At 39.4% G+C, this 24,453-nt stretch overlaps 1 protein-coding gene across 2 annotated transcripts in view; it reads left to right on the forward strand.

The window, feature by feature from the left end:
- The first annotated feature begins 1,185 nt into the window (after positions 1–1,185).
- Positions 1,186–24,453, forward strand: part of SCAF8 (SR-related CTD associated factor 8) — an 88,936-nt gene continuing 65,668 nt past the window's right edge. For both annotated transcript variants that reach the window (XM_038131923.1, XM_038131922.1), the window contains exons 1-3: positions 1,186–1,827; positions 21,373–21,456; positions 22,983–23,027. In XM_038131923.1, coding sequence (XP_037987851.1) covers positions 1,798–1,827; positions 21,373–21,456; positions 22,983–23,027 — 159 coding nt within the window. In that variant the 5' untranslated portion in view covers positions 1,186–1,797. The remainder of the gene's footprint in view (positions 1,828–21,372; positions 21,457–22,982; positions 23,028–24,453) is intronic.

Below are 24,453 nucleotides of genomic sequence, written 5' to 3' on the forward strand. Positions count from 1 at the left end.
AATCAAAAGTCATTGAGCCTTAGTCAGTCATTTTACTTTGCAGGCATTGGGGTCCTTCCTACTCCATCTGGGTTTTCTTTCAGTCTGAACAGACTGAGTCCTCTCATCCTAGCAGGGTATTTGCCCTTGTTTCCTGACCCTCATGGGGGCCTGATACTGCAACAAGGGTGGTTGCTAGAGATGGGCTTTTTCTTTACGTAAGACTATTGGGGGGGGGGGGGTAAGATGGGAGGAACTTTCAATTCCTTTTATAAAAAGACTTAGTAATTTCTCTTGTTCCTGTAAGAATGGAGCTGTAGGATTCCAGATCTGCCTCCAGTGTTGGGTTTATCTTAATTTAATTTACCTTGTTTGTGGGATCAAGCTCGCTTCAGTTTGAAGTCCCTGACTCAGGCCTGAAGAGGGACTTTCACTGTCCATGAAGGGCCTTTATGGCTCTGGTCTGAGGGACACTTGAGACCGTCAAGGCACAGTCTATCTAGAGCCAGACCTAGAGCTGTGACTGGAAATAATGGAATGCAACTCAGATGGGAACTGTCCTATCTCTGCTGTGTCAGTAGAGTTGAAAGGACATAACCAAGCAGGGAAAAGCAGCAACTAAAGACAAACCTAAGTTTTCATCTCCAGTGTTTCTGAGACCCTTGAGGGTCTTCCTGGCAAAGGTGAGTCATACGGTGGTTTTGTGTTTGAGGGAACAAAAATCTATACCCTGGAAGTAAGTCCTCCTTTTTGACAGAGCTGCTCCTACTGGAATTTCTCGGCTAAGGAAGGTGTTTGTGCTTCAGGGAGAGAGGCAGGTGCTCTGCCGGTCTGGCATGGTGCTGGGGCCATGGGGAAATGCGCCCTATCCGAAACTTAACCTGACAAGATGCCCTGGGTAATCAAACAGAAATGCCTTAACGCCCCGTGGTGGGTTCGGAGACTTTTTGGTGCGGAATTGTTGAGTTGTAATATTCATGCAGTAAGTGAACTGAGGCTTGCGACTGATTTGCATTACGATTGTCTGGGTTTTCTCCTTTCCTCTTGATAAATAGTAACGATTGCCCTCCTACGCCTTGCTGATTCTTTTTCCCGTTGCCTCTTTTCCAGCCCGCATGCCGTTCCCAGTTTCGCCGGCGGGCCTTGCTGCGGAAAGAGGGAAGCTCAGCGGCCCGGCCGTGAGGACGCAAACGGTTCGGGGATCCGGAAGCGGCGAAAAGAGTGGCTCAAGAACTCCTGGGTTTGCCCCCCGGTGACGAAACGCGGCGGCATTTAACACCTCGCTCCCGTAACCCTTTCCTTCCCGCCCGCTCCAGGAGGCGGACGAGAGGGAGGAGAGCGAGCGGGGCGGGCGCGGCGCCATCCCAGCAGCGCCCGTGCGGCGCGGCGCGGGCGGCGCTGCGGGCGTTGCCCGGCAGGGGGCGCTGTAGCCGCCTGCGCCGCTCCGGCGCTGCGCTGCCGGGAGCCCCCGCGTGTCCGCCATATTGGCGCCCGCGCCGCAGCCGCCGCGCGTTGTTCCTCCATCTCCTGCCGGCTCGGCCGCCCGTAGCCGAGCGCGGGAGGGAGGGAAGGAGAGAGGGAAGGGAACGCCGGCGCCGCGGGGCGGGAAGCGGGGCGAGGAGGAGACGGAAACGAGCGGGGCCCGCGTCCCCCCGCGCCCGCCCCCTGCGCCACCCGCCATGGAGAGGAGGCCGGGCGGCCCCTGAGCGAGGAGCGCACGCACGCACGGACCGAGACTTGCCCCCGCCCGGCCCGGCCCGGCCCGGCCCGGCCGCCATCAGCGGAGAGAAGCCGCCCGGCTCCCGCCTCCGCCGCGACATGGAGGCTGTGAAAGCCTTTAACAGCGAGGTGTGTAACCCCCTGCCGGCGGCCTCCCCTCGTCGGGGCCGGGAGCGGGCGGGGCTCCGGGGCCCGGCGCCTTCCGTGCCTTCTACTCGCAGTGGGGAAGCTGCGGGAACTGGGGGAGCTCCGGGGGGCCCAGGGGTGCGGGAGCTCTCCCGCAGGCCGGTCCGGGGCTCCCCCCCGCGTCGGGCGGGAAAGGGCCGTTGTCGCCGTCCCTGGGAAGCGGGAGGGTGGAGAGGGTAATGGAGACATCCCCCTCCCCCCCCAGCTTCTTCCGCCGTGAAGCTGGGGGCGGCTGAAGGGGAAGAATAGATCTGGCGGCGGGCTGGAGGAAGAGGAGGACGCGAGAGGAGAGCGAGGAAGAGAAGGAGAAAGAGGTCTCTTCCCTGCGCCTGGCCTGCGGTGGGGCGGGTGATGCCCGGCCAACTTCACGCAGCGGCCGAGAAGGCTGCGCTGGGCGGCTGGGGGGGGGGGGGGGGGGGGGGTCCAGGCTCGCCGGGCACGGGTACTGTGCCCTTCCACGCCTTCCCTCGTCTCTCCTGCCAGCCTGTTCCTCGTATGTGTGTCCGAACCTCGCCGGCGCGCACTTTTAACACCTCGCGCAGCTAAGCTTTAAATTTGGGGAAAGGAATACAAAGGCATTGGAGGTTCGTCTCCGTGTTTAAGAGTCGTATATTCGCAGTGGTCAGGATGGAAGCAGACATTCCCTTTATGCTGCACAGAGCTCAGATCCTGCACTGAACCACTGTGCAGAGAGCAGGCTACGGAACCCAAGAACACATACATACATACATACTGTTAGGCTGAGGTGTTCACATTGCACCTGGCTTCTCTTTTGTGCTGAGATCTAATGTTTATTTTATTGCAAGATGGTTCTTGTGGCAACTCTGCTTTGTTTCTGTCATTGTGAAAGTATCATTTGTATTTTGAAGTTGATGTACGAGCAAGAAAAACAAATACATATTTTTCTCACCAAGTCTTACATTTTACAAAGTAGTTTTTAGCTTATGTTGACCCTAGGTAGTATCGGCACTTATTACAATGTATACTTCTAGAGACTGCTCACATACTGAAGCTCCTAGTTGCCCCCTCACTAGTCCCAGCAGGGATGTAGTACGTTTTTAATGGTTTTAAGTAATGCTGTTTCATTTGACTTGTGGTGGAACAGTGTGGCAACCATGTTGTTGTTTCTACAAGCGCAGTAAGATAGATTTCTAAAATGAGCAGGTACTCTCCAGTAACACTTGTACAGCTCTAACCTAGATGTGCAGTTCTAGGTGGTGCACTTTATGCAATTTGAATTCTCAAGTAGAAATAAGCACATTGTGGCCACTAGAAGAAAATAAACACTATAAAATTTTATTCCTACGTTATTACTTGATTGGCACATGTGATATAGTATGCAGGGAAAAGGAAGAATCTGGTCACAAAAACAGAAGAACATAAGTTGTTCAGAACATTTTCCTTCTGTATACCTATCAGGAGCAGAAGTCTTCATGTTGAAAAACAGCTTCTGACTGATCTTCTGAGCGTTTAGATATAAGTACTGTAAAAATAAGTCTGAGACTTAAGGTGGCAGCTGTGTTGAAGAGGAGAGCTTTAGATTATGCCTTAGAATTTCTAAATGCTTAAAAACGGTAGACAGTAGGTTGTTGGAAAAGAAAATGCAGGAGATAGTGTAATTTTAACCAACTTACCTGCTATGGTATAAATAGACAGTATCTCTGATTTAACCTCTGTATTTGAATGCTGGGCTACAATTATGGGAAGGTTTTAAAGATGCCATGACTAAACGAACCCTGATCCTGGAAGTAAATGGTACCAGACTTGCTACAGTTAAAGAATCCCAGAAGTCATTGCTAGCCACTCTTAATACCTCTGTACCCAGTGCAGAACTGAACTTTAATTTAACTTTCTGTTATTTTCTCTGGTTGAACTTGTCTATACACACTTTGCAATTTAGAACTGTGAAATGGTCACCAAATATTTGAATTAGCTAAAGTGTATGAGTCTATTTATTGCTGTTCTTAAATGGTTTTGATTCATTTGCAAAATATTGGTTGTAAATATTACTTGTAAAATCCTGTGTTTTGTTTATATTATGTTTTAAGGTCATGTTAAACTCCAGAACTGACGTCTGAGTCTTGTTTTAGAGTTTTTTTTGGCTTAAAATAGATGTAAATTAAATTTAGCAGCAGATGGGACAGAATAAATTGTATAAAAACTTTTACCATACTTTTTCTTACGCAGTTTGCATTCAGTTAATGATTTTACAACAGTTTATATAACTTACTGGTGAAAACCAGATGACACTTTAGAAGGAATATTTCAATACTTTTAAACACTCAAGTTTGCAGGTTGATTTTTTTGTTTGGTTTTTTTAAAGGAAGGAGTTGTGTTTGGACTCTGCAGTGAAGCTAAAATAAAGGCAGCTGTCCATCTAGGGAGTGTAGCTAACTCCAGAAATGTATGTGAGCTGAGCAATATCTTGTATTGTGACTATCCCATATGGCAGTCAGGATTGAAGTGCTTAAAGTGGGCTTGTCATTAATTTGGTTGGAAAGAATAATTTTGAGTTTATTTGAACAGTGACTGCTGGAAATAATGGCAGCTATTGCAGAAAGCTGTTCAATATCTAGTGACGATACATAGCGCTGTCTGTACCTAGTTGTATATATAAAATTATCCCTAACATTTCAAATATTGGGAAAGGTAAATTTAAAGCTGAGAAATAATCAAGCTCCTAAATAAAACATGCTCAGTATTGTTTTCATGTAATGGTTGACATTTCCCTATTTGATTAAAACTGCTTGGCAACTGAAAATTGGAATAATACCCAACTTAGTATAGTGTTGAGATAATTCGCAATGTTTTGTACCACAGAGTTTATCATTTGCTACAGTTGGCACCACTGAGGCTTACCACTGCAGAGCCATTTTCCTCCAGGCCTCAGTTTAGGCCCTGAGATTTTTCAGAAAAGCACAAAATAATATTCAAAAACAGGTCCTGACAGAAGAAAATTACTCAAGTGTTTCAAATTCTTTGTATGTCCTATAAAATGTATTTTGTTAAAGAGGAATTGAAATAGACTACAGGCAAGCATGTGTATCCTCACAGTTCCAGTGCTTAGAGGACAATGATTCAATTGCAGATGTATACAATTAAAATTCAGTATTTGTTACATGGTTGGCTCAGTGTTAAAGTCCTGCTGTCATCATCAACTCTAGCTGGCCATTGTCACATTGCTTTCAGGTACTGATCTTGAAGTCAATTTTGAGTGCTATACTCCAGAGTTTTCTTGCAATACTTGTCCTTTTTGCAGTGGCAAGCCAAATTATTTTTCACTTTGTAATGTGAAGGCCATGTGGAAAAAAAGACCAATGGATGTTTTAATTCTAAACCACATTTAATTATTTTAAAATTTCTTTCTTTGTTAACATGTAGAATAAATCTAAATAGTTTTACACTCACATAAATAGTCGCAGGATTGTAATTTATTTTAGGGGGAACAGAGACCACAAATTCATTTTCAAGTACAACACAGACTGAATATTTGAAGTTATGCTTTGTTTAGCCATACTAACTGCATCTGTAAGAATTAAATAACAGGAATCTTGAAAAGAGAGCAATTTCAATTTTGATATTTATTTCTTTTAAAATTGCAATAGTAATTCACTGAGCTGGTTCAATTAAACGTAGCATTTCTAGTAATTTAAAGTTTGTCAATATCTTTATTCACATACAGGCAAACATCATGTACGAGCTTCATCAAGTCTTGCTGTTCATGGTGTTTACTGATGTTTTTGGTTTTGCATTCTCTTTAAAAACAAAGTAAAAATAGCTCCTGCATAAGCTATGCATTTCAAATCGTTGAATATTGTTTTCATTTTGAGTAGCTGAGACTGGTACTTGCGTTTTTGATGTACAGCCATTTAGAAGGTTAGTAGTGGTAAAACCTACTCAGTAGAGTTTGATAGCATGTCTAGATTTGGAATTTACATTGTTGAATCCAATGCACAATAGTTGTTATCATCCAGTGCCACAAATTTCAGCTGTATTTGTATTTGTCAGGCTGTGCAGTATATTATGGTGTTGGAGAGGCAATTGAGAAAAGGACTATTATATTTTTAAAAGGTAAAATAGAATAAGCTGAAGTTGGTCCCTTGAAACTCAGGAACAAGAAAGTCATGTAGACGCATGACTGATTCCTTTCACAAACACCTTGTTCACTTGTATGAAAATCTCAGTTTCTCTTGTCTGTACAGTTGGGTGCTGATACTTTCATGTACAAGGGAATTGAATCGAAAACTTAAGTGTCATCACAGAGACTAGAATATCTGCCATCTTAAAGTGGGATGCACGTAAAGTGCTGTAAGGGTAAGGTAGTGATTACTGTTTGTTTAAAGAGTGGTGTGGGTTACTGTGCCTTTTCTCGGGTGTGAGAGTCATAATTAAAACTTCTGCAGCATTGCTATGTTGGTTTCAGCTGTTATTGACAATGAAAATGGTTGTCTTTGCATAGTTCATCATAAAATACACTGAGCTTTTGGTGTGCATAATGCTTTTGAGAGTCAAGTAAGATGATGCATAAAGTGGCTATTGCTGCTTTTGCGTTCACTTGTCATTCTGAAATTGATCACTGGTAGAGATGTGGCAGACACTGATCATTTACTGGTAATGCTGTTGTCTCTATACTTCATTTGCACTTCATTTTATGTTGTCCACCTTTAGCATGACAATTCTTTGGAAGGTGTGTTTTGAGGGTCAGTGAGGAACAGTTCAGTGGTCTACAATTTCAGAAATGTGACCCTTGGAAATCACCCACGTTTTAAATACTGAGCATTGGAGTGTGGGTGCATAAAAGTACAGAAGGCTAAACTAAATGTTCTTTTTCAGACTACTGAAACCTGTATTTAAATGGCATGTTCTAAGTCAATGAGGTGGGTTCTTCGTGAAAGAATGCCAGTTGATGCTAAAAAATGCTAAACGGTATGCCTCATGAAGATGCTAAATAGAGATTGATGCTAAATATCTGGGGAAAGTGGGGAAAAAAGGAATTCTCTATAAAATGAGCAGCCAGGGCTTTGATTAGTAAAAGCAGATACTAGCAGTTATGTTCAGAAACAGTGAGAAGACACATAAGCTACTACCTGTCAAGATATTTTTCTTGGATTCTGCTGCATGTTTCATGTTGGCTGAAGCACCTGAAACATCTACGGGGTTTTTTCCCTAGCTGCTGTGACAATGGCAAAACCTGTATCTGTTCTCTCTGTCACTATATTTTACTAGCCATAAAAAAAGAGTACTACCCTTTTCATATCCTCTGCTGTTTGAAGGACTCTGCAACTGTGATAAGTTTAAAGCTTTCTTCTTTTTTGTTTATCTGCTGCCCCATTTATGGTCAGATACTTGTAAATTTTATTGTAGCATATTGGGATGTGAACTTCTGGTTTACTTTTGTCTTTTGTCAGAAGAAAAAGTGATACGTGCATCTGCATGCAGATATTCATACATCTGAAAAGTTGTTTCTGTGTTTCATTCTTAACCTCTGGAGTGGATGTCAAAAATGTCTTCCATTTTAGTTGGCTGTATAATCCTGTAGTGTTTCTCAAAAAAAGCATGAATATTTACATGAATTCCCTTAAGATGCAACAAAATATGTTGCAAACTAACAAGAATTTGTTGGTTTCCTGTTTACTGTCAGGAACATTAGGAGCAGTATCAGTGAAATGTTAGTATTTTCCTCTATTGTTTCCCAGCAAGAATTGAACTTTGCTGGCTCTCAACGATTTTTTTAAAGAGTGTAGGGAAAGAAAAGTCCTTTTCTCTTCAAGATACAGTAAATATTAAATTGATGTTCACCTGGTTAAATGTCTCCATGTGTGCTGAATAAATATTTGCAGTTTTAATATCACACTTTCAAAGACTGATCCGACCTTTGATTTTCATCGGCCACAGAACCTTGACTTCTGGCCTTGTAAAGACATGCTCATGCAAGTGTGTGTTAAAGGCCTGAAATGTTAGGGTTTGGTTTTATTTTGGTGCATGTCTTGCTCAAGAACCTAATTTCTTCGATGAAATAGTATAGGACAGACATTGATAGGTTTTCAGTCTTAGACAGATAGACTTTAAATTTGTTCTTAAACTGTGATCTAGATCAGATCCTTGTGAGCCTGGAGCACTTGTGTAGATCTCCAGATTCTGCAAACTCTCTGGAGTTGTAACTGGATAGTTACAAGTATTGTTTCTACTTGCTACCCATTTAGACAGCAGTGAGCCATTTTGCAGTTTAAAACAAATGCCCTTCTGAACTCTTATAACTTCAGATCCTTTGATTGTCACCTGCTTACCAAGATTATACCTGAGGCTACAGTCTTTAACAGATCACTTAAAATTATCTTAACAAGTCTTGTTTGAATTTGCCACTGTTTGAGCCGTGCCCCATCCTTGGAAGTGTACAGGCTAAGTTGGATGGGACTTAAAGCAACTTGGACTAGCGGAAAGTGTCCCTGCCCATAACAGGGAGGTTGGAACTAGATGACCTTAAATTCTCTTCCTACCCAAACCATTCTATGACCAGCGGACTGTTTTCCTATGGCAGTTGTAGAGGTGGAGTCTGGTAATCCAGATGGCATTCTTGCAGGAAAAAAGCCATTCAGATCAAAACTTTTTGATAAGGCTTTAAAAGTTTAAGGTTTAAAAATACTTTAAGATACTTAAATTACTCTCATAAGAATGTTTTTTCACTTCAGAAGACGTTGTCTATTTTCTTGTCTGTAACACTGATTCATCATTTTACCTCTGGACAGCCACCAAAAAAATTCATCCTGAGTGGCTCCTTCAGCCTTGGTTGTAGCCCACATTCATGGCCTCAGCAGCCTCTGGTGTACTTCCATTGTGAGGCCCAGGACAGAGGTGCATAATTGGCTGTTCAGATGTGTAGCCAGAGTTCAGTGAGCTTGGCTTTGAAAGTTCAAAAACAAAACCAACTTTTGAAAAAAGTTCCATATAATATTAGTCCTTGTTCCTGTTTGGAACTTTTCGTAAGTTGCATGTGTATTTCTGTTCTTCCATTTTCCACTTCTTTGGAGCTACTTTCTGCAGTATTTCTTGGGGAGCACTGACAGCAGCAGTAGTTGAGTTGGTAATTTTATTAACCTTATTCAGGAGCTGCTTCTTCGCTTTAGGGTACATATTCTTTAAGGCAAAAACACAATGTCCAGTTACTGCTGTACTTGTACTTATTTTACCTGTTCTTGCCATATGTACTGATAAAAAGGAGACATTTTTATAAGTAGAATTTAAAATGTTAACATTGGAGGAAGTAAGAAGAAGTGAGTGCATTGTCACCGTGACCCTCTCTCAGATTTACCCCTACTAGAAATGCGTATTTCTTGTAATAGTCTGCTGTTTCTGCTGTTAGGCTTTTGGGAAGTGAGCTGGCATTTGTACAAAGGTGGTTACTGTGAATATACAACAACTTATCATTTTGCTTCCACTTCTTTTTGCAAGAGTTTGCCTACATAACTTAGCTGGGTTTACTGGGTACAGTCTTTGATTGCATGAGGTTTTTCTTTTCTCCCGTCTTTGGTTATCCAAGTGGGTGGCTGATGCTTTGACATTCAGAAATATAATGCACGTGTTTAATTTTACTAAACTACATGTGTGGAAAATGAGGCTTGGCAGCTTTGTTAATGTGTTTGCTGTTGATGATTTTGAGGGTTGGCAGAGAGTGTTCTGGTTCCCATTTAAAATGAAGGCACAAAAAAAGATGTGCCCCAAAGAAGGGTGGCAGAGCTAAGATCCAGGAGCAAGGAATGGTGGTTTGGGTGGATAGTGACTAAGCAGTAAAACAGTGGAGGGTAGCAACACCTGATAGGTTGAAGCCACCTATTTTTGCAGCCTTCAGTTTCTTTATTATAAGATACTGTTTATAACATTAGTTTTGAAAGATTGAAGTAAATAGTGCTTAAAATTATAACAGCTGTACAAGGTGCACTGCCTTTATGCAAGGAAGTGAATAGCTGTCTTACGTATTTGAATTGAAATTTATTATTGAAATAGCATGCTTTTTTGGGAAAGGTAATTTAGAAGATCCATCATCTTGAGTGGTTCAGTCTAGGGCTCAGTGTTTCCAAATAATTAGTTTAGAGTTGAGTGGTAAAGGTTTCCATACTTTTTTTTTTTTTGTTCTCCATCTTCAGTATTTATTAGTTACTTTCAAAACCCTAAGTAGAATTAATTATGTGCATTCTTTGTGTTCCACCCCTCTTATTCTATAGTTTGTTTTTTCTGTAAAGTGCAAAATACTGTAAATTGCTTTCACTATAAAACTCTTGGTTTAAAAATGTTGGTCTTGTAGCAGGACTTTATGGAGCTCTCAGTGCATAATTTAGAAATCAGTATGATAGATAAAAATACAATTCTAATATTTTGCTAGTGATGTGATTGCAGTTTTAAGAAGAGAAATAATCATATTTACAATGTTTTTTGCTTTTTCAGAGGGTAAGAGCTTAGAATATATTAACCAGATTGTTGGAAGCCAGTGGAAAGACCTGATCAAATCAAATCAAAATCTTTCAGCATACCGAATCTCTCGTACATATTAAAAAACAAAGCTGGTTCACCTGAAAAGGAATAGCTTCAGATAACATGTTGATCTTCATAACTTGTTACCAGATGTGTAATAGTTACCACTTGCTTCTTAATTTTCACAAGAGTGAAGTGGCGCGCTTAACGGGAAATGAAGACCATTTATATGACAAGTATATTGGTTGGAGAAATCCAATCCAGTACAAACTGTGATTACATTTTTTAAAAAAATTTGAAACACTAAGTTTCATTGTGAATGCAGGGGTTTTAAACTATATCCAAGGAGATATTTTGAAATCAACACAACAAGACAGTTTTTGTAATGAGTTCTAAAAACAGTTGGCAGAGAAAATGTGTGAGTCTGATTTTCAAAATGTTTAAGATCTGTTCCTATATTTCATATTTCAGAATTGTAAAGGTGTGATTGTAGTTAGGTTTCTCTAAGGCTTTTAACTCCGTGTTATGCCATACTTTACCAAACTAGTGCATTGGAACAAGGACAGAGAGTACTTCTCCAGTGTGGGCAGCCCCCAAGCTCGCATCTGGAAATCTATGAAAACTGACATTGTGACAGAAGCTGATCTGTTTTCCTCTTGATCTAGAATTAGCCATATAATAGTGATAAGGTGTTATTTATGGAAATTAGCCATATGCAGGAAAGATGAGAAAATTGCTTGAAGTGAAATGCTTCCATTATTTTTCTTATTTTCTTGTGTGATACTCTTACCTAGATTTTTGCCAATTTTTCTTTTCTTTTATTGGGAGTTCAGGCATTGGTGAAGTGCTCACTCTCACCTACCTATTTCATTTGGTCCGTTTAGGTCTTTCTAAGCTTTTTGTTCCCATGAAGCAAACACCCCAAGTTACTCTGAAGAGAAAAAGGAGAATTGTATTTGATGACTTTAAAATGGCTAAGAGCAAGTGGAATATGTTCTAGAGACTATCTGAAGTAAGCAAGCATCTGTTTTGCAGTTGTGTGGAGTTCAGGAAAGTGGAGCCAAACCCAAGTGGTTTCTTTAAATTCCAGTTTTATGTTCATATTTGTACAAAGCAGACTGTACCAAGAGTACTCAGAAGCTCTCTTTGAAATGATGAGGGTTTAAAGAAAATTGTAAATGGGCTGGTGGCTCAAATATGTTAAAACTAAAATGGAATTTTGTTGTTTTGTCTCAAATTGTTCGGGTTCAGTAAACTTGAAAGTCATAATTGTGTTTCCTTAAGACAAAAGAAGTAGGAGAAGGACTGCACAAATGCAGAGGTGGTAGCACCTGACTGTGTGCTGGTATCTGATGGCTGGAGGGACTGCTTTATTACCTTTGCATCTTCACTTAGTTGCCTGTGTGGTAGTTGGCATGAATATTTAAATGTTCTGTTTAAACATAAACAGCAGTGTATAATGCAGCTGATGTGTAGGGAGAGGCTGAGTTTTTGATGTGAGTGTTGTTGGTTGCTTTCAAATTTTTTTTAAGGAAGATGCACTTAGATATCAAGAAAATGGACTACTATTTTTATATTTCTTAATTAAAACCATGTGAAAATAACCTGATTTATAAGATAATATGTATTTGGCCTGACTTCTAAGTATTTATTTTGGGTTTTCTGCATTGAAATTGCAGATACTTGTTAGTATATATGATGTCTGGTTAGTGTCATGTCATTACTTGATGTCTTTTTAATGTTGTGTTCTGGCAGCAGGTAGAGAAAACTTTAAAAATATTTCTGTAGAGGGATTTGTAACTGGTATCCCTCACACTGGTCATTATCTCATTCTTAAGAGATGAGCTGAATCTTGGTGTATCAGCATCAAAATGTTTATTCCCTTAGCGGCTGTATCAAGGTTACAGAGATTTGTCTCTATGAATATCTTTTCCTTTGTATCTCATGAGACTAGAGTTGTTCACAGCTTTCAAGCCTTCTAAAATTATAGGCAAAATTATATGAAAAATTATTTCCTAGCTGCTCTTCTTGTCTTTATAGGATGTGGCAGAGGTATATAAAAAAAAGGGATATATTATTTATGAAGGTTTTTAAATTTTAATAAAGTTAGTACTGCTTTCTATTTTTTATTCAAAATTTTGGTACAGAAACAGCTGTCTGGCTCTTTTGCCTATTGAATAAGAGCACTGAAAGATGTTGGAATTAAGTGCTGGGCTTTGTAGAAGTGCAGTGTGCCATTGCTTCCACGGATATGTGTAGTAACTTGCTGTGTAAGCGACTGCCCATCCTTGGGGGATGTAAGTTCGCGTGCATGATGTCTGGTCTTCACTTGAGAAGCTTTAAGCTGTAGCTTAGCAGCATGTAGTACTGCCTTGTAAACCACAGCTGTGTGCAGTGGAGTTTGCTTTTTATGGATATTTACAGCAGATTTCACTTTAAGTACTTCTTTAATTATGATTGTAATGATAAAACTATTGTTTGTGATAGTGAATGATGAAGATTTGAAATGTGCTGATAAATTCCCTGACTTTCAGTAGGGCTTCTCATGAAGACTACTTTTCTTAACAGAATTAAAGAGAAAAATACAGAGCAGAAATTCACTGCTTTATTTATAGCATCAGCCTGATCTTTTGCATTTCCCCCCAATCCCAGCATGTAATTCATATAGCTCATTAGATCTCCAAGCAAGCCTGTATTTTTTTTCCCAAAGTTTGGAAAGAGGACTTGTTTTATTTAAAATTATATTGGGGAAAATGAATATTAACTGTGCTGTTAACCTTCATGTACACTGGAATATTGCCTTGTATGTAGTGTCTTAGCTCTCCCCATCATTACTTTTTGCTGTACAAATAATTATACTGTTTTATCAGATAGAGGGAAATACAGAACTATGAATATAATTAACTGGCTTTAATTGCTGCCCTGGTCCTGATACATAGATGCACATTTCTGTAGGAAAGAGACAGTCTTAGAAACCACTTTTAGCACTATTACTTTGATTATATTAAGACTTCTAATGCTATCTGTGTAAAAAGCTGTTATGTGATTTACATGGACATATGGCTGTCATCTGATTCTTACTTTGCAAGAATATGAGCCTGGGAATTGCTTTCATTGAGACAGATTAGGATTTGTAGCAAGTGTATCTTTGTGGACTCATCTTGTCCCTGAGGTGCCATTCAGATTGAGGTCTTCCCTGTAAGGTTTTCCTGTGATTTATTGTCAGCATTTAATTAAACATGCGTATTTCTATCAAAGGTTTATTGATTGTCCCCTACCTAATTATGAAAATGCCAGTGTGTGTAGGACATGGTTGGATGGAATCATCATACAGGAAACCAGTGAAACAACTTCCCCCCACAAAATCACTGTAAATTCTATCTGGTGTTTTCTTTAGCTTAAATGGGTTGAGAAGATTAATGTTCATTTGTATTTTGTAGTTTCCTGTATTGTTTGCAATGTGTTTGGAGCTGAGCATGTTCAGTCACCTAGAATGCTTGGAGGCAGGCAGAATAGTCTTGTCCACAGCTTTCTAGAATAAACTGATCATTAAATGTTCATTGACATTCAAATCAAATGAATGCTACTGTTAAGTGTGCTGTCTTGAAAAAACACTGGCATTTTTTACAGTAACTTGAAAGTATTCACTTTACTTTGGCTATGATTTTCTCTCAGAGGAAAATAAAATTAATCCCAAAAGATCATATGGTAATCATGCATTAATGTTCTTTCTAACTTAATTATTTAACACTTGTTTTTTCAAAACCTGAGCTAACAGTTTGAAAATGGTTTACCTTTACAGTCAGACTCCTTGGTTACCAGTACAGTTAGACTCCTTGGGGCTTATCATTGATTGTGTAACTCTTGCCTCATTCCCTCTTGTTCCCCCCCTCCCCATTCTGTAGAATTTTAGTCTTTGTTTCTTCCTTGTCCTTGTGTGATAATGCCATCTACATTTAGACGGGAAATGTTTCATCTTTAATTTTCTGAGTAATGTGCCGTAGTTCAAGAATGGACAGTACAAAACAAAGCTTTGTATAAATTTTAATTTATATTTGCAGTTTTGTTGGGTTTTTTTTGTTGGTTTTTTTTTTTTTTTTTAATCAGGGTTTAACCTTTCAGTTTATTTTAAGTCACTCCGCCTTAACTGAACAGCGTTCTCCCAGATGTTGTGTTTGTGTTGCGGTGAGTGCTTAGGAGAGTGTTTGTGTCAGAGTGACTCTTGGGTGAATGCATAGGTCACTGGAGCAGTGCTCTTTTCTGGGCAAATATCAGGAGTCTGTTTCTTCTCTCTAGATGGTAGGATAGATGGGAGATAAATTTTGGGTTGATTGAGATCAGCATATTCTCTTTTCTGCTGCAAAATCAGTTACTAAATGAATAGGAAAAATAAATTGATCCATCAAGTTGTAAGGTGGATTTTAAATTAGGTTTTATTATGTATGTACATCATCAACAGGTGATAAATGTTCAGTGTTTGGAGAGAAATTCTCAATGCACATTTTAAAAAGTGACTCCACCCACTGTGGTGCTTTCCACAGCAATGCCTCAGATTTCAACAGCAAATGTCTGTAACCGGGTTTTCATATAAGAAATGGTGTAAATACTTTCATTCTGCAAATCTACAACATGAAATTTAGGAAAATAACTAGAAAAAACAGTTTAAGTCAGTATTCAAATATCTTTTAGTAGTAATCAGACATTTAAAGATACTGATCAGTTTTTGCCTTTGAGGAAATGTTTCATATGGGTTGATATATATCCAGAAAAGCAGTAAGTGGCTAGTAAATGGAAGATCTTTTTCATAATCATATGGTAGTTCAGCTCTAAAGTGTTACTTTTTTAGGTTTACATATGGGTTCCTGTCTGCTCCCTTTCTTTGTTTTTCCAGCTTGTAAATGTGAACTAGTCTGTTTCAAAACGTCTGAAACTTACAGTTTTATCTGGCACTTGAAGATTACAGTGTTTCACTTTTGACCCTCTGAAGTGAATTGTATTTCTACTGTGAAAAAAATGCAGCTGCTTGATGTGATAAGACTTGAACTTCATTTGAATAAGACCTTTTAAACAAAGAGCTACATTTTATACTATCATACAGATAGCTGACTGGAATTTATACAGTTATTTAAAAGAGTGGGTGGGTTTCATTATGGTATTGGGGCACAGACTTAGCAAGTTCATGGTGACAGTTTAGGTTCTGAGTCAATTCCCTCTGAGGCATGCCAGAGCTGCCCTTACAGGCTGAGGACAACCACACTGGGCAGTTTGAGACCACATCCACCAACTGGACTCTTGCTCACGCCCTGCTCATCTCATGTGGTGTGCTCCTTGGGTGAGGAAGATCCTTCCCAGTTGATCTTCAGTACTGAGGTTGTATTGACATATGCCTCTCCTTAGTAATCCTGTACGCCAGCTGAAGAACCTTTGTTCTTCTCTTGAAAGCTTCTCCACAGTTTTAGTAATCCCTGATGATTTCATGCCAGCCTTGGAGATTGTACAGTTGAGAGTGCCCTGTAGGTTAGTACTGTTGCCTAAGTAATGTAGATCTAAATGTCCATTTACTGCATTTACTACTGAGATTTTTCTGGTTTACTCTTGAGTTGATATCTTCAATGCAATCTCTCATGGAGCAGATCTCTTTGCTGAATGGCAGTAGCTGGCTTCAAAGCTGGTGTCCACTACTTCCTGTGTACTTACTACTTGGTAGTGTCACCAGTGTTCCTCCTCAACTTTTGACAGTCTGACTTTGTCCTAACCAGAATATAGGTGACAGCAGGCACAAGTGGGTATTATTGGGACTTCCCTTTACTGTGCACCAATTGACTGTTCATTCAGATTTTTTGCTGGCTGTATTTAAGGAGTAATTGTTTGGGTTAATTGTCATGCAAGGGCCTGTTTAGGACAGCTTAGTTTCTTAGTAGCCTTTTGTGAGAGATCTTGGTAAGTGTATTTTGGTGGTCCAGTTGGTTTTATATCAGTGATTTCTCACTGTGCTCCTGGAAACTTTCAGAGAAGAACAATATACTGAGATGTTGCCTTTCTTTACAACAGCTGCATGGAATTGTCTGTGTCCCCACTAATACATTTATTTGAAGTAATTTATGCTATTTTTTCTGGTACAAACATTTAACCTAACTGATCCATTGTGTCCTAATTCTCTCCTTGAACCAACCCCTGTCAGAAATTTGTGTTGGTTTTCCTGTCCTTCAGAGCTATAAGTTTGAGGCTGTTTTAAATGAGAATTCATGAATCATAGCTACCAAGTCTTGCATTCTTGAGTTCTGTTCTAATACTTTGTTATTTTTCACATCGTGACCTTGTTATTTACCTTATTGTAAACACACTTCAGGAGGATTCTGATGTGGTGTCAGTTTTTCCTTAGTGTGTAGATTAAAAAAAAAAAAAGGGGGCTCTGTGTGTGTGTGTATGTGTGTCTCTTTTTCTGTAGGGCTTTATCTCCTATGAGTCCCCCTGTAAATGCTGATTGTCTGGGACAAGCACTTTAGTAGATTTGCAATTACTTACCTCTTCTGAAAAGCACTGATTTTCATGCTTTCTCCTGTTTCTCAAAATTGATTGCACTCTCTTTTGCACATACATTGCCAGCCAGAGTTTATGGTCACTCCCACTCCTCCCCATCCCTTGGAATATTCAGAGAGTTTCCTTGACTTTACTATTTAACCATGTTGCCTTTTTTTTTTTCTGGTTTATTTAAAGACTTCTTTTATCTGAGGGCAAGGAATTACCTTCTGCAAATGAACATGAGTGTCTTAGAAAACTAAGACACTGGTCTTAGATAGCAAACTGGTTTAGCTAAACATCTGTAGGAAAGGGCACACAGGAAAAATTAAGCTAGGATATAAGCAGAGATTTTTAAAATAATGCATGTGTCTTTCACTCCTTATTCTTCAAATTCCAAATGTCTTAAAAGAATCATCTGTGCTGGATAAAAAACCAAAGTTTTCATTACTAGAGAGGCAGCAACCAAGTCTTGCTTCTCTAGTCAGCCTAGAAGCAAGAGAAAATGGGTTTGGTGGATAGACTGATGGATAAGGAGCTGGCTGGATGTCATCATCCAAAGAGTAGTAGTTAATGGCTACAGTGTCCAAATGGAGACCAGTATGAAGTGATGTCCTGCAGGAGTCCACACTGGGATTGATACTATTTAATATCTTTTTTGATTACCTAGACAGTGGGATTGAATGCAATCTCAGCAGTGAGGTGCAATTGATGCACTTTTCAGAATGCAGTGTTTTATAGTAAATTAAAAGCTTCTTGAAGATAATTAAGGAAAAATAGTTTTTGAAGAATTTTTATTTCTTTTCTTGTTTTTTTGCAAGTACTAAAGTTGGGATTTGTGTGTTTTTTAAATGGCTGTAACAGCTGTAACCAGTTGTCCAAAAAGTCTCTCTCTACAGAAGCACTGTTTTACTCTTTTTATTGATTCCTTTCCACCACCACCTTTCCCCCTTGAATTATCAGTCCTTCATGCTAAATTTGCCTCTTTGCTACCTGGAATAAAATATCGGGATGTTGGCAACAACCCAAGTTGTCCTGTTGGCTTTTGGCATCTTCCTGATAAGTGGTGCTAAGATACCTGACTGCACACAGCCCATGTCTCAGAGTCAGTTGTGTGCAACTCTTGCTTGTTTCCCAGCCCTGTGTATGGCTTCCTTGATACTTTGAACTGCCCCATTAGGGCCCAGATTATTTGGAAGCTGATGGCCTGGTCAGGTTTACAAGGTTGGCTTCTTGAATCTAGGCTGATTTCACATTTGCTCATGTACATGTAAATTGTGTTTACTGATTAGTATTTCGGGCTTGAGAATGCTGACCAGGAACACCCAAAATGACTCTGCTAAGAAACACTATACAAACAAAAAGTTTCTGGTGCTGTAGTGTTCCCAGAAGTAGTTTAGCTGTAGTTGCACAACATCCAGCCAAACAGTAGCCAGGATGAGTGATTACATTTTGGTAATTACCTGTGAGTAACTGGAAGCTGAACAGTGAGCTGCAAAACTCACTGTTTCCCACAGCACACTCCTGAAAAAGCTGGCAGCCCACAGCTTGGACAGGAACACTCTTTGTTGGGTTAAGAACTAGCTGGATGGCTGGGCCCAGAGAGTGATAGTGAACAGTGCTGCATCCAGCTGGTGGCCAGTCATCAGTGGTGTCCCTCAGGGGTCTGGGCTGGGGTCAGTTCTGTTCAGTATTTTTACTGACGACACGGATGAGGGGATTGAGTCTTTCATCAGTAAATTTGCAGATGACCCTAAGCTGGGAGCATGTGTCGATCTGTTGGAAGGTAGGAGGGCTCTGCAGAGAGACTTGGAATGGTTGGATGGGTAGGCAGAGTCCAATAAGATGAAGTTTAATAACTCCAAGTGCCAAGTCCTGCATTTTGGCCACAACAACCCCCTTGCAGCATTATAGGCTGTGTGCTTGGACAGTGCCCACGCGCAGACAGAGACCTGGGGGTACTGGTCGACAGCCGGCTGGACATGAGCCAGCAGTGTGCCCTGGTGGCCAAGAAGGCCAATGGCATCCTGGCCTGTATCAGGAACAGTGTGGGCCAACAGTACCAGGGAGGTCACCCATGTACTTGGCACTGGTGAGGCCACACCTTGAATGCTGTGTCCAGTTCTGGGCCCTCAGTTTGGGAAGGATGTTGAGACACTTGAACACGTCCAGAGGAGGGCAAGAAGGCTGGTGAGGGGCTTGGAACACAAACCCTATGAGGAATAGCTGAGGGAGCTGGGGATGTTTAGCCTGGAGAAAAGGAGACTCAGAGGTGACCATATCACTCTCTACAACTTCCTAAAGGGTGGTTGTAGTCAGGTGGGGATTGGTCTCTTTCACTAGGCAGCAACTGACAGAACCAGAGGACACAGTCTTAAGCTGCGCCAAGGGTTGGATATTAGGAAAAAGTTTTTTACAGAAAGAGTGATAAATTACTGGACCTGTCTGCCCCGGGAGGTGGTGGCATCACCATCACTGGATGTGTTTGAAAAAAGACTGGATGTGGCACTCAGTGCCATGGTTTAGTTGAGGTGTTAGGGCATGGGTTGGACTCGATGATCTTGAAGGTCTCTTCCAGCCTTGTGATTCTGTGAAAACAGAGAAGAAACTGATTAGTGACTTGGGTTTTTGCCTCTCTTCTCTCTTTTCCCTGTGGTGGTGAAGAGCATATACCTACATTTTAGAAATGTATTGCTTTTTGTCATGTGAGCAGCATGTAAATAATTCAGAATATTTTGCAACAGCAATTAGCATTAGCGAGAAGTAGTAACAGTTGTTTTAAAAGTGGATGTCTAGCTGTGAAGTGGTTATAATTTCACAGTTTTAATGGAGATCCTTTCAAGCTGAGAAGACAGACACTTATGCTTGGACAAGCCTTTTTTTCACTTTGTGTTTTGACAGCTATAGGAGGTTTTGGTTAAAACTGGTTTTGACAAGAAAGGATAGAAAAAAAGCATCTCATGTTTGCAAGGAGAGCAAATCCTTGTCTCTTAGAGACTCAAGTATGATGAAAGAATATCTACTTATTACCTTCAGCGATAAATTATTATAAGCAACTTGGGAAGCATGACCTATATTTAAGATCGTCTCATCCTTTCCACTGTGTGATCTGTTCAGCCTTACAGTTTGCTTTATTAAATATAAACAATTCTGAACTATGTTTTCTGAGCTAGCAGTTTGCCACAAATTGAGAAAATATTAGAAAGTTAAAGATATTGTAAATATCTGTATGGATATTCATCTGGTTCATAATATTGCATTTCCCAGGCTGTGTAGGAGAGGAGAGGGGGTTTTTGGCTTTGTTTCTGTTTCAATTACTGTTTTATGGAAGAACTGCAATTCTTCCTGTTTTCTAGGAAGGAAATAAAAATTTGGTTATGGATGATCATTCCTATTACCAGAACTCCATTTTTGAACTAATATGCTTCGAAACATGTGTTGTAAACAAAAATAAGATATAAGTTAAGAATGTCCTTAAATCAGGTTTGGCACTTTGTGTCTAGTCTTTTTATGTCTGAAAGTAGCAAATATCAGCCAGTCCCTTCTCTTATAACATTTAGACCTGAAGGAGAAAATAACAGCATTTTGTTCAAAATCATATATTGTGGATAATCAGAGATTTTCACAGCAAGTAAATAGCTTTGAGGAGGAGTTACTTCTAATTACAACCCATCAGTCATAGCTGTGAATTTAGTTAGTGTAAAGTTTCACTGTGCAGCAAATTTCTGATGAATACCTGTCATGCTGGATTGTTTCTGCTGGGAGATGTATGTACCAGTTAAATGAACAGAGTTAATACTGCATCCAGGGAGAACATGGTTGCAAAACTGCATTACCTGTGTGCTCTGGTTTTTTTGCTGGTTAAATATTAGTGAAGTTAAGATGCTCAGCTTGAAATTGAGAACACAGCTGGGTTTTTGCTTAAACATTAGTAATAATTTCAATATATTACTTTCCTGGGTTAATGCAGTGAATGAATGAAGTTCTTTTTTGCAGTATGTTTAAAGTGTCAAATTGCTACATGCTTATGCTCACTGGGCTTGATTTTGTTATTGTTGTTGTTTGTTTGTTTAATGGAAAATGAAAAGACCAGATTCAGCAGGCATATGATGATGAATATACTAAGTTAAGGTTTTGTTACACTTCCATAAAGGTATTTAAGAATATCAGTGTCTTTGCCCTGGAAAACTTAATAAGAGCTACCGTATTTGCATGTTTTAAGTATTTATTTTGTAACTTCACCTGAATATGCCTCCAGTATTTAGTGCTGGTAAAGCTAGGTGCATATCTAGGGACCGTTGCAAAGAAGTTCTCCTTTAAGCATTTTGAATCTTACATTATATGTTATTGAGCTTTTTTTTTTCTTTCTCCTTAAATGGGAATCTTTTCTTGCTTAATACATAAAATCCACTGAAAATTAGAAATGGTATTTTCTCTTGGAAAAATAATATATTCTACTTACAACTGCACATTAAATTTCTGATGGTGTTTTTTTTCTTGCAGTTGTACTCGCTAAATGATTATAAGCCACCCATTTCTAAAGCTAAAATGACACAGATCACCAAGGCAGCGATCAAGGCTATAAAGGTATGAAACCAGTTAACTTCTTTTGACCTCTTTTACGTTTCTCATGTATGTCAAAATAATTTTGTGAAATAGTCTAAAGAATTGGCTTCAGAACTTCCCACCTCCCTTGTGCTTACAATTTCCTAGTTATGATCATATGTGATATCTGGGAATGCAGCAGAAGGCTAAAAGTAGTGTGTGACTTTCATTTGCTAGTTGTCATATGTGAGAAAGAGATATACCAATTTGTCTCCATCTGAATTCCATCAGATCTGAAAGACGGGGTTTTTTCCTCAGTTTACAAAGGAAACACTGGCATGCCTCTTAACAGATGAATAAATAGAAAATTACAATACACCCTTCTTTCTCCATTACAATTCACCCTTCCTTCTCTCCTCTCTCCCTTTCTCCCTCCCCAAAATTTATGCATGCCTTTGGATCAATACATTCATTTTTCTGAATTCCTAGCATGCCTTTTCATGGATATTGTTCATAGATTTCAGTTTTCTTGTTGCTTGGATGTAAATTGTTTTAAAGTTCAGGTCTTAGTGCACTCATTAAAGATTATTCCTGCCACAAAGTAAAACTAATTGCTAAACAACAGCACAGCAGAAAAAGTCACTGAAAAATGGTGAAGGAAAGAAGTATGCCACTAGTGTTAAGCATTAAAACAAATGGAAACTCAGAGCTGGAGAGGTAGAAAAGAAGACAGACCAAACTTACACTTTTCCTATACGCATTCTTTTGCTGACAATCCAGATATGTTTTCAGATAATGAAATCCATATGGGTGTTTTGTGTAATTGGGAAAGAGTTAATTTGATGACTGAAGAGTGAGATTCAGTGGCTTTCTTAAGTATGTCTCTGTAAGTTAAAGCCTGTATGTTCTTGTATAATGGAAATGCTGAAAACTTGTATCAAACTTAAGTAGTAAATCATAATAGATGGTTCTATTAATTAAGCAATTAAATTATACCCAAATGTTTTATTATGTACTCAACTTGGAAATCCTACTTCCACTCTTACCATTTCAATGGCAACATTTAATTGTGCAAAGTGGTTATTTCAATTATTGACATGATTTAGAACCATTGTAATTATATATGAGATTTTAAAAAAACAACTACATGAAAGACAGGCCAACTTTAAAGAAAAAGTATGCAGTTGATGCTATAAATTAATGAAATGCAGAGAATGCAGAGAAGTTCTACGTTTAGTAACATTAGGTGAACATCTTCAGTCATGTACAGTAAAATAACCATGTGTTTTGGTGGAACAATTATATTATTCTTCTAGTTCTCAATAAATAAGCATGCTTTTCAAAAAATTCAATGTAAAAAACCTTCAAGAGAAAGAAGAAACTTATATTAGCTCTTTTATATGCTGTTAAGTGTTTTAAGGAAGATTGCATGTTCAGCTGTAGATATTGAATTGCTATTTCATAATCCAAAGTTTCTGCTTCTGGTTTTGCTATCAATATAGCAACATACTTGAACAAGTGTATGCATCTTCATATTTTCTCCATTGAAATACTGTTATATTTTGCAGTTCTACAAACATGTTGTACAGAGTGTTGAGAAGTTCATTCAAAAGGTAAGTCAGTCAAGCAGGGGTTTAGATTCACATATGGATTAATTTTTTTGCACATATTAGTTTATCTCCATTTCTAGTTACATTCAGTTTCTGCTAATAATCAGCAGCAGATCATAACCCATGATGAGGAACAACAAATACTTTGTTCTCATTTTGTTCTTTGATCTGAATCACTGTGGATACTGTTTTAGGGCTGCTTCTGTGTGTATTTATTTAATGTTAAAAGAGACTGTCAGTGAACAGCTAACAGCAAAACAATTGACAGCTGTTTGGCTAGTGACAGTTGCTTTTGCTTTTCTGCCAGGTTTTCCCATTGATTTTAAAGCTGAAGGGAAGATGACCTTCAGCCTCATCTTTTTTGTAGCAGGAGATGTAGCATTTCAGTTGGTGGTTGTTGCAAGTAAATTAAAACAAAAAAAAATGTAAATGGCTAGACTAGAATTACTTGTTGGGAAGATGATACTATTAATTTAAAGATTCTTTCTAGCAAAGAAATTTATAGCACTTTCTTTTCTTGCAACAGTTAATTATGCTTGGGTAAAACTGCATTTTGCTTCCAGTTGGAAATGCATGGATTCAAATTTGTGAGTCTTCCCTGCTTACCTGTGTTGTACCTGATTGTTCAGTTGGTCTCTTTGGTACTGAATTTCTTCTCTCTTTGTAAATAGCAGTAAATTATGATTAAATTGCACTTTAGTTTTGACAAACAAGCTAGAGAAGTTAGGCTGTTATTGTTGCAATGTTGGATGCAATTTTCCTTCTGTTACTCTTTTTACAAAGCAGTCTGGATTGTTTTGTATTAGTAACCTGTCTTGCTCATTAACTTTTATTCCTTGTTGCCCAGTGTACTCTGCAGTGCCATTTGACAGTGGCTGGGCAGTGTAAACAGGTTTCAGCTTCAGCCTGGTGTTTTTATCTGTCTCGGAACTATTTATCAGTGAAATACTTAGGTACTAGTACATCAGTCCTATGTGAAAAAAGTGTCATATATGTGTTTCAAAACAGTAGTAGAGACTGGTAGTATAGTTTATCAACACTGCTAGTTTTTTGTCAAGTAGTTGTCTTTTGGGTCCTTGACTCTGACTTCTTCCATCTCTGTGACAGGGATCACTATCCTCTGATCCCTGTTCAATGCTGCAGGTGAACACAGGAGTAGGAGAGCCCGAATACATCTTGTCCATCCTGCCCAGTAACACTTTGCAGTTCCACATCCTGAAATTAGCTCAGAATTGTCTGAGTTCCAAACAGTGCTTTTTAGTTACAGTGGATGTGATTGGCAGTTCAGTATTCATAGGCACAAGAGAAGTTTTACCCTCTGCATGAATGAATGGCAGTTCGTCAGGATTGGGACTGGTTGTTCATGACCCTTCCACAAGCTACTTTGAGTTATCTTCACATGCCTTCAGTGCCCAGTACTGCTCGATGA

This window comes from Motacilla alba, chromosome 3, assembly GCF_015832195.1.
Source record: "Motacilla alba alba isolate MOTALB_02 chromosome 3, Motacilla_alba_V1.0_pri, whole genome shotgun sequence".
Taxonomy (NCBI): Eukaryota; Metazoa; Chordata; class Aves; order Passeriformes; family Motacillidae; genus Motacilla; species Motacilla alba.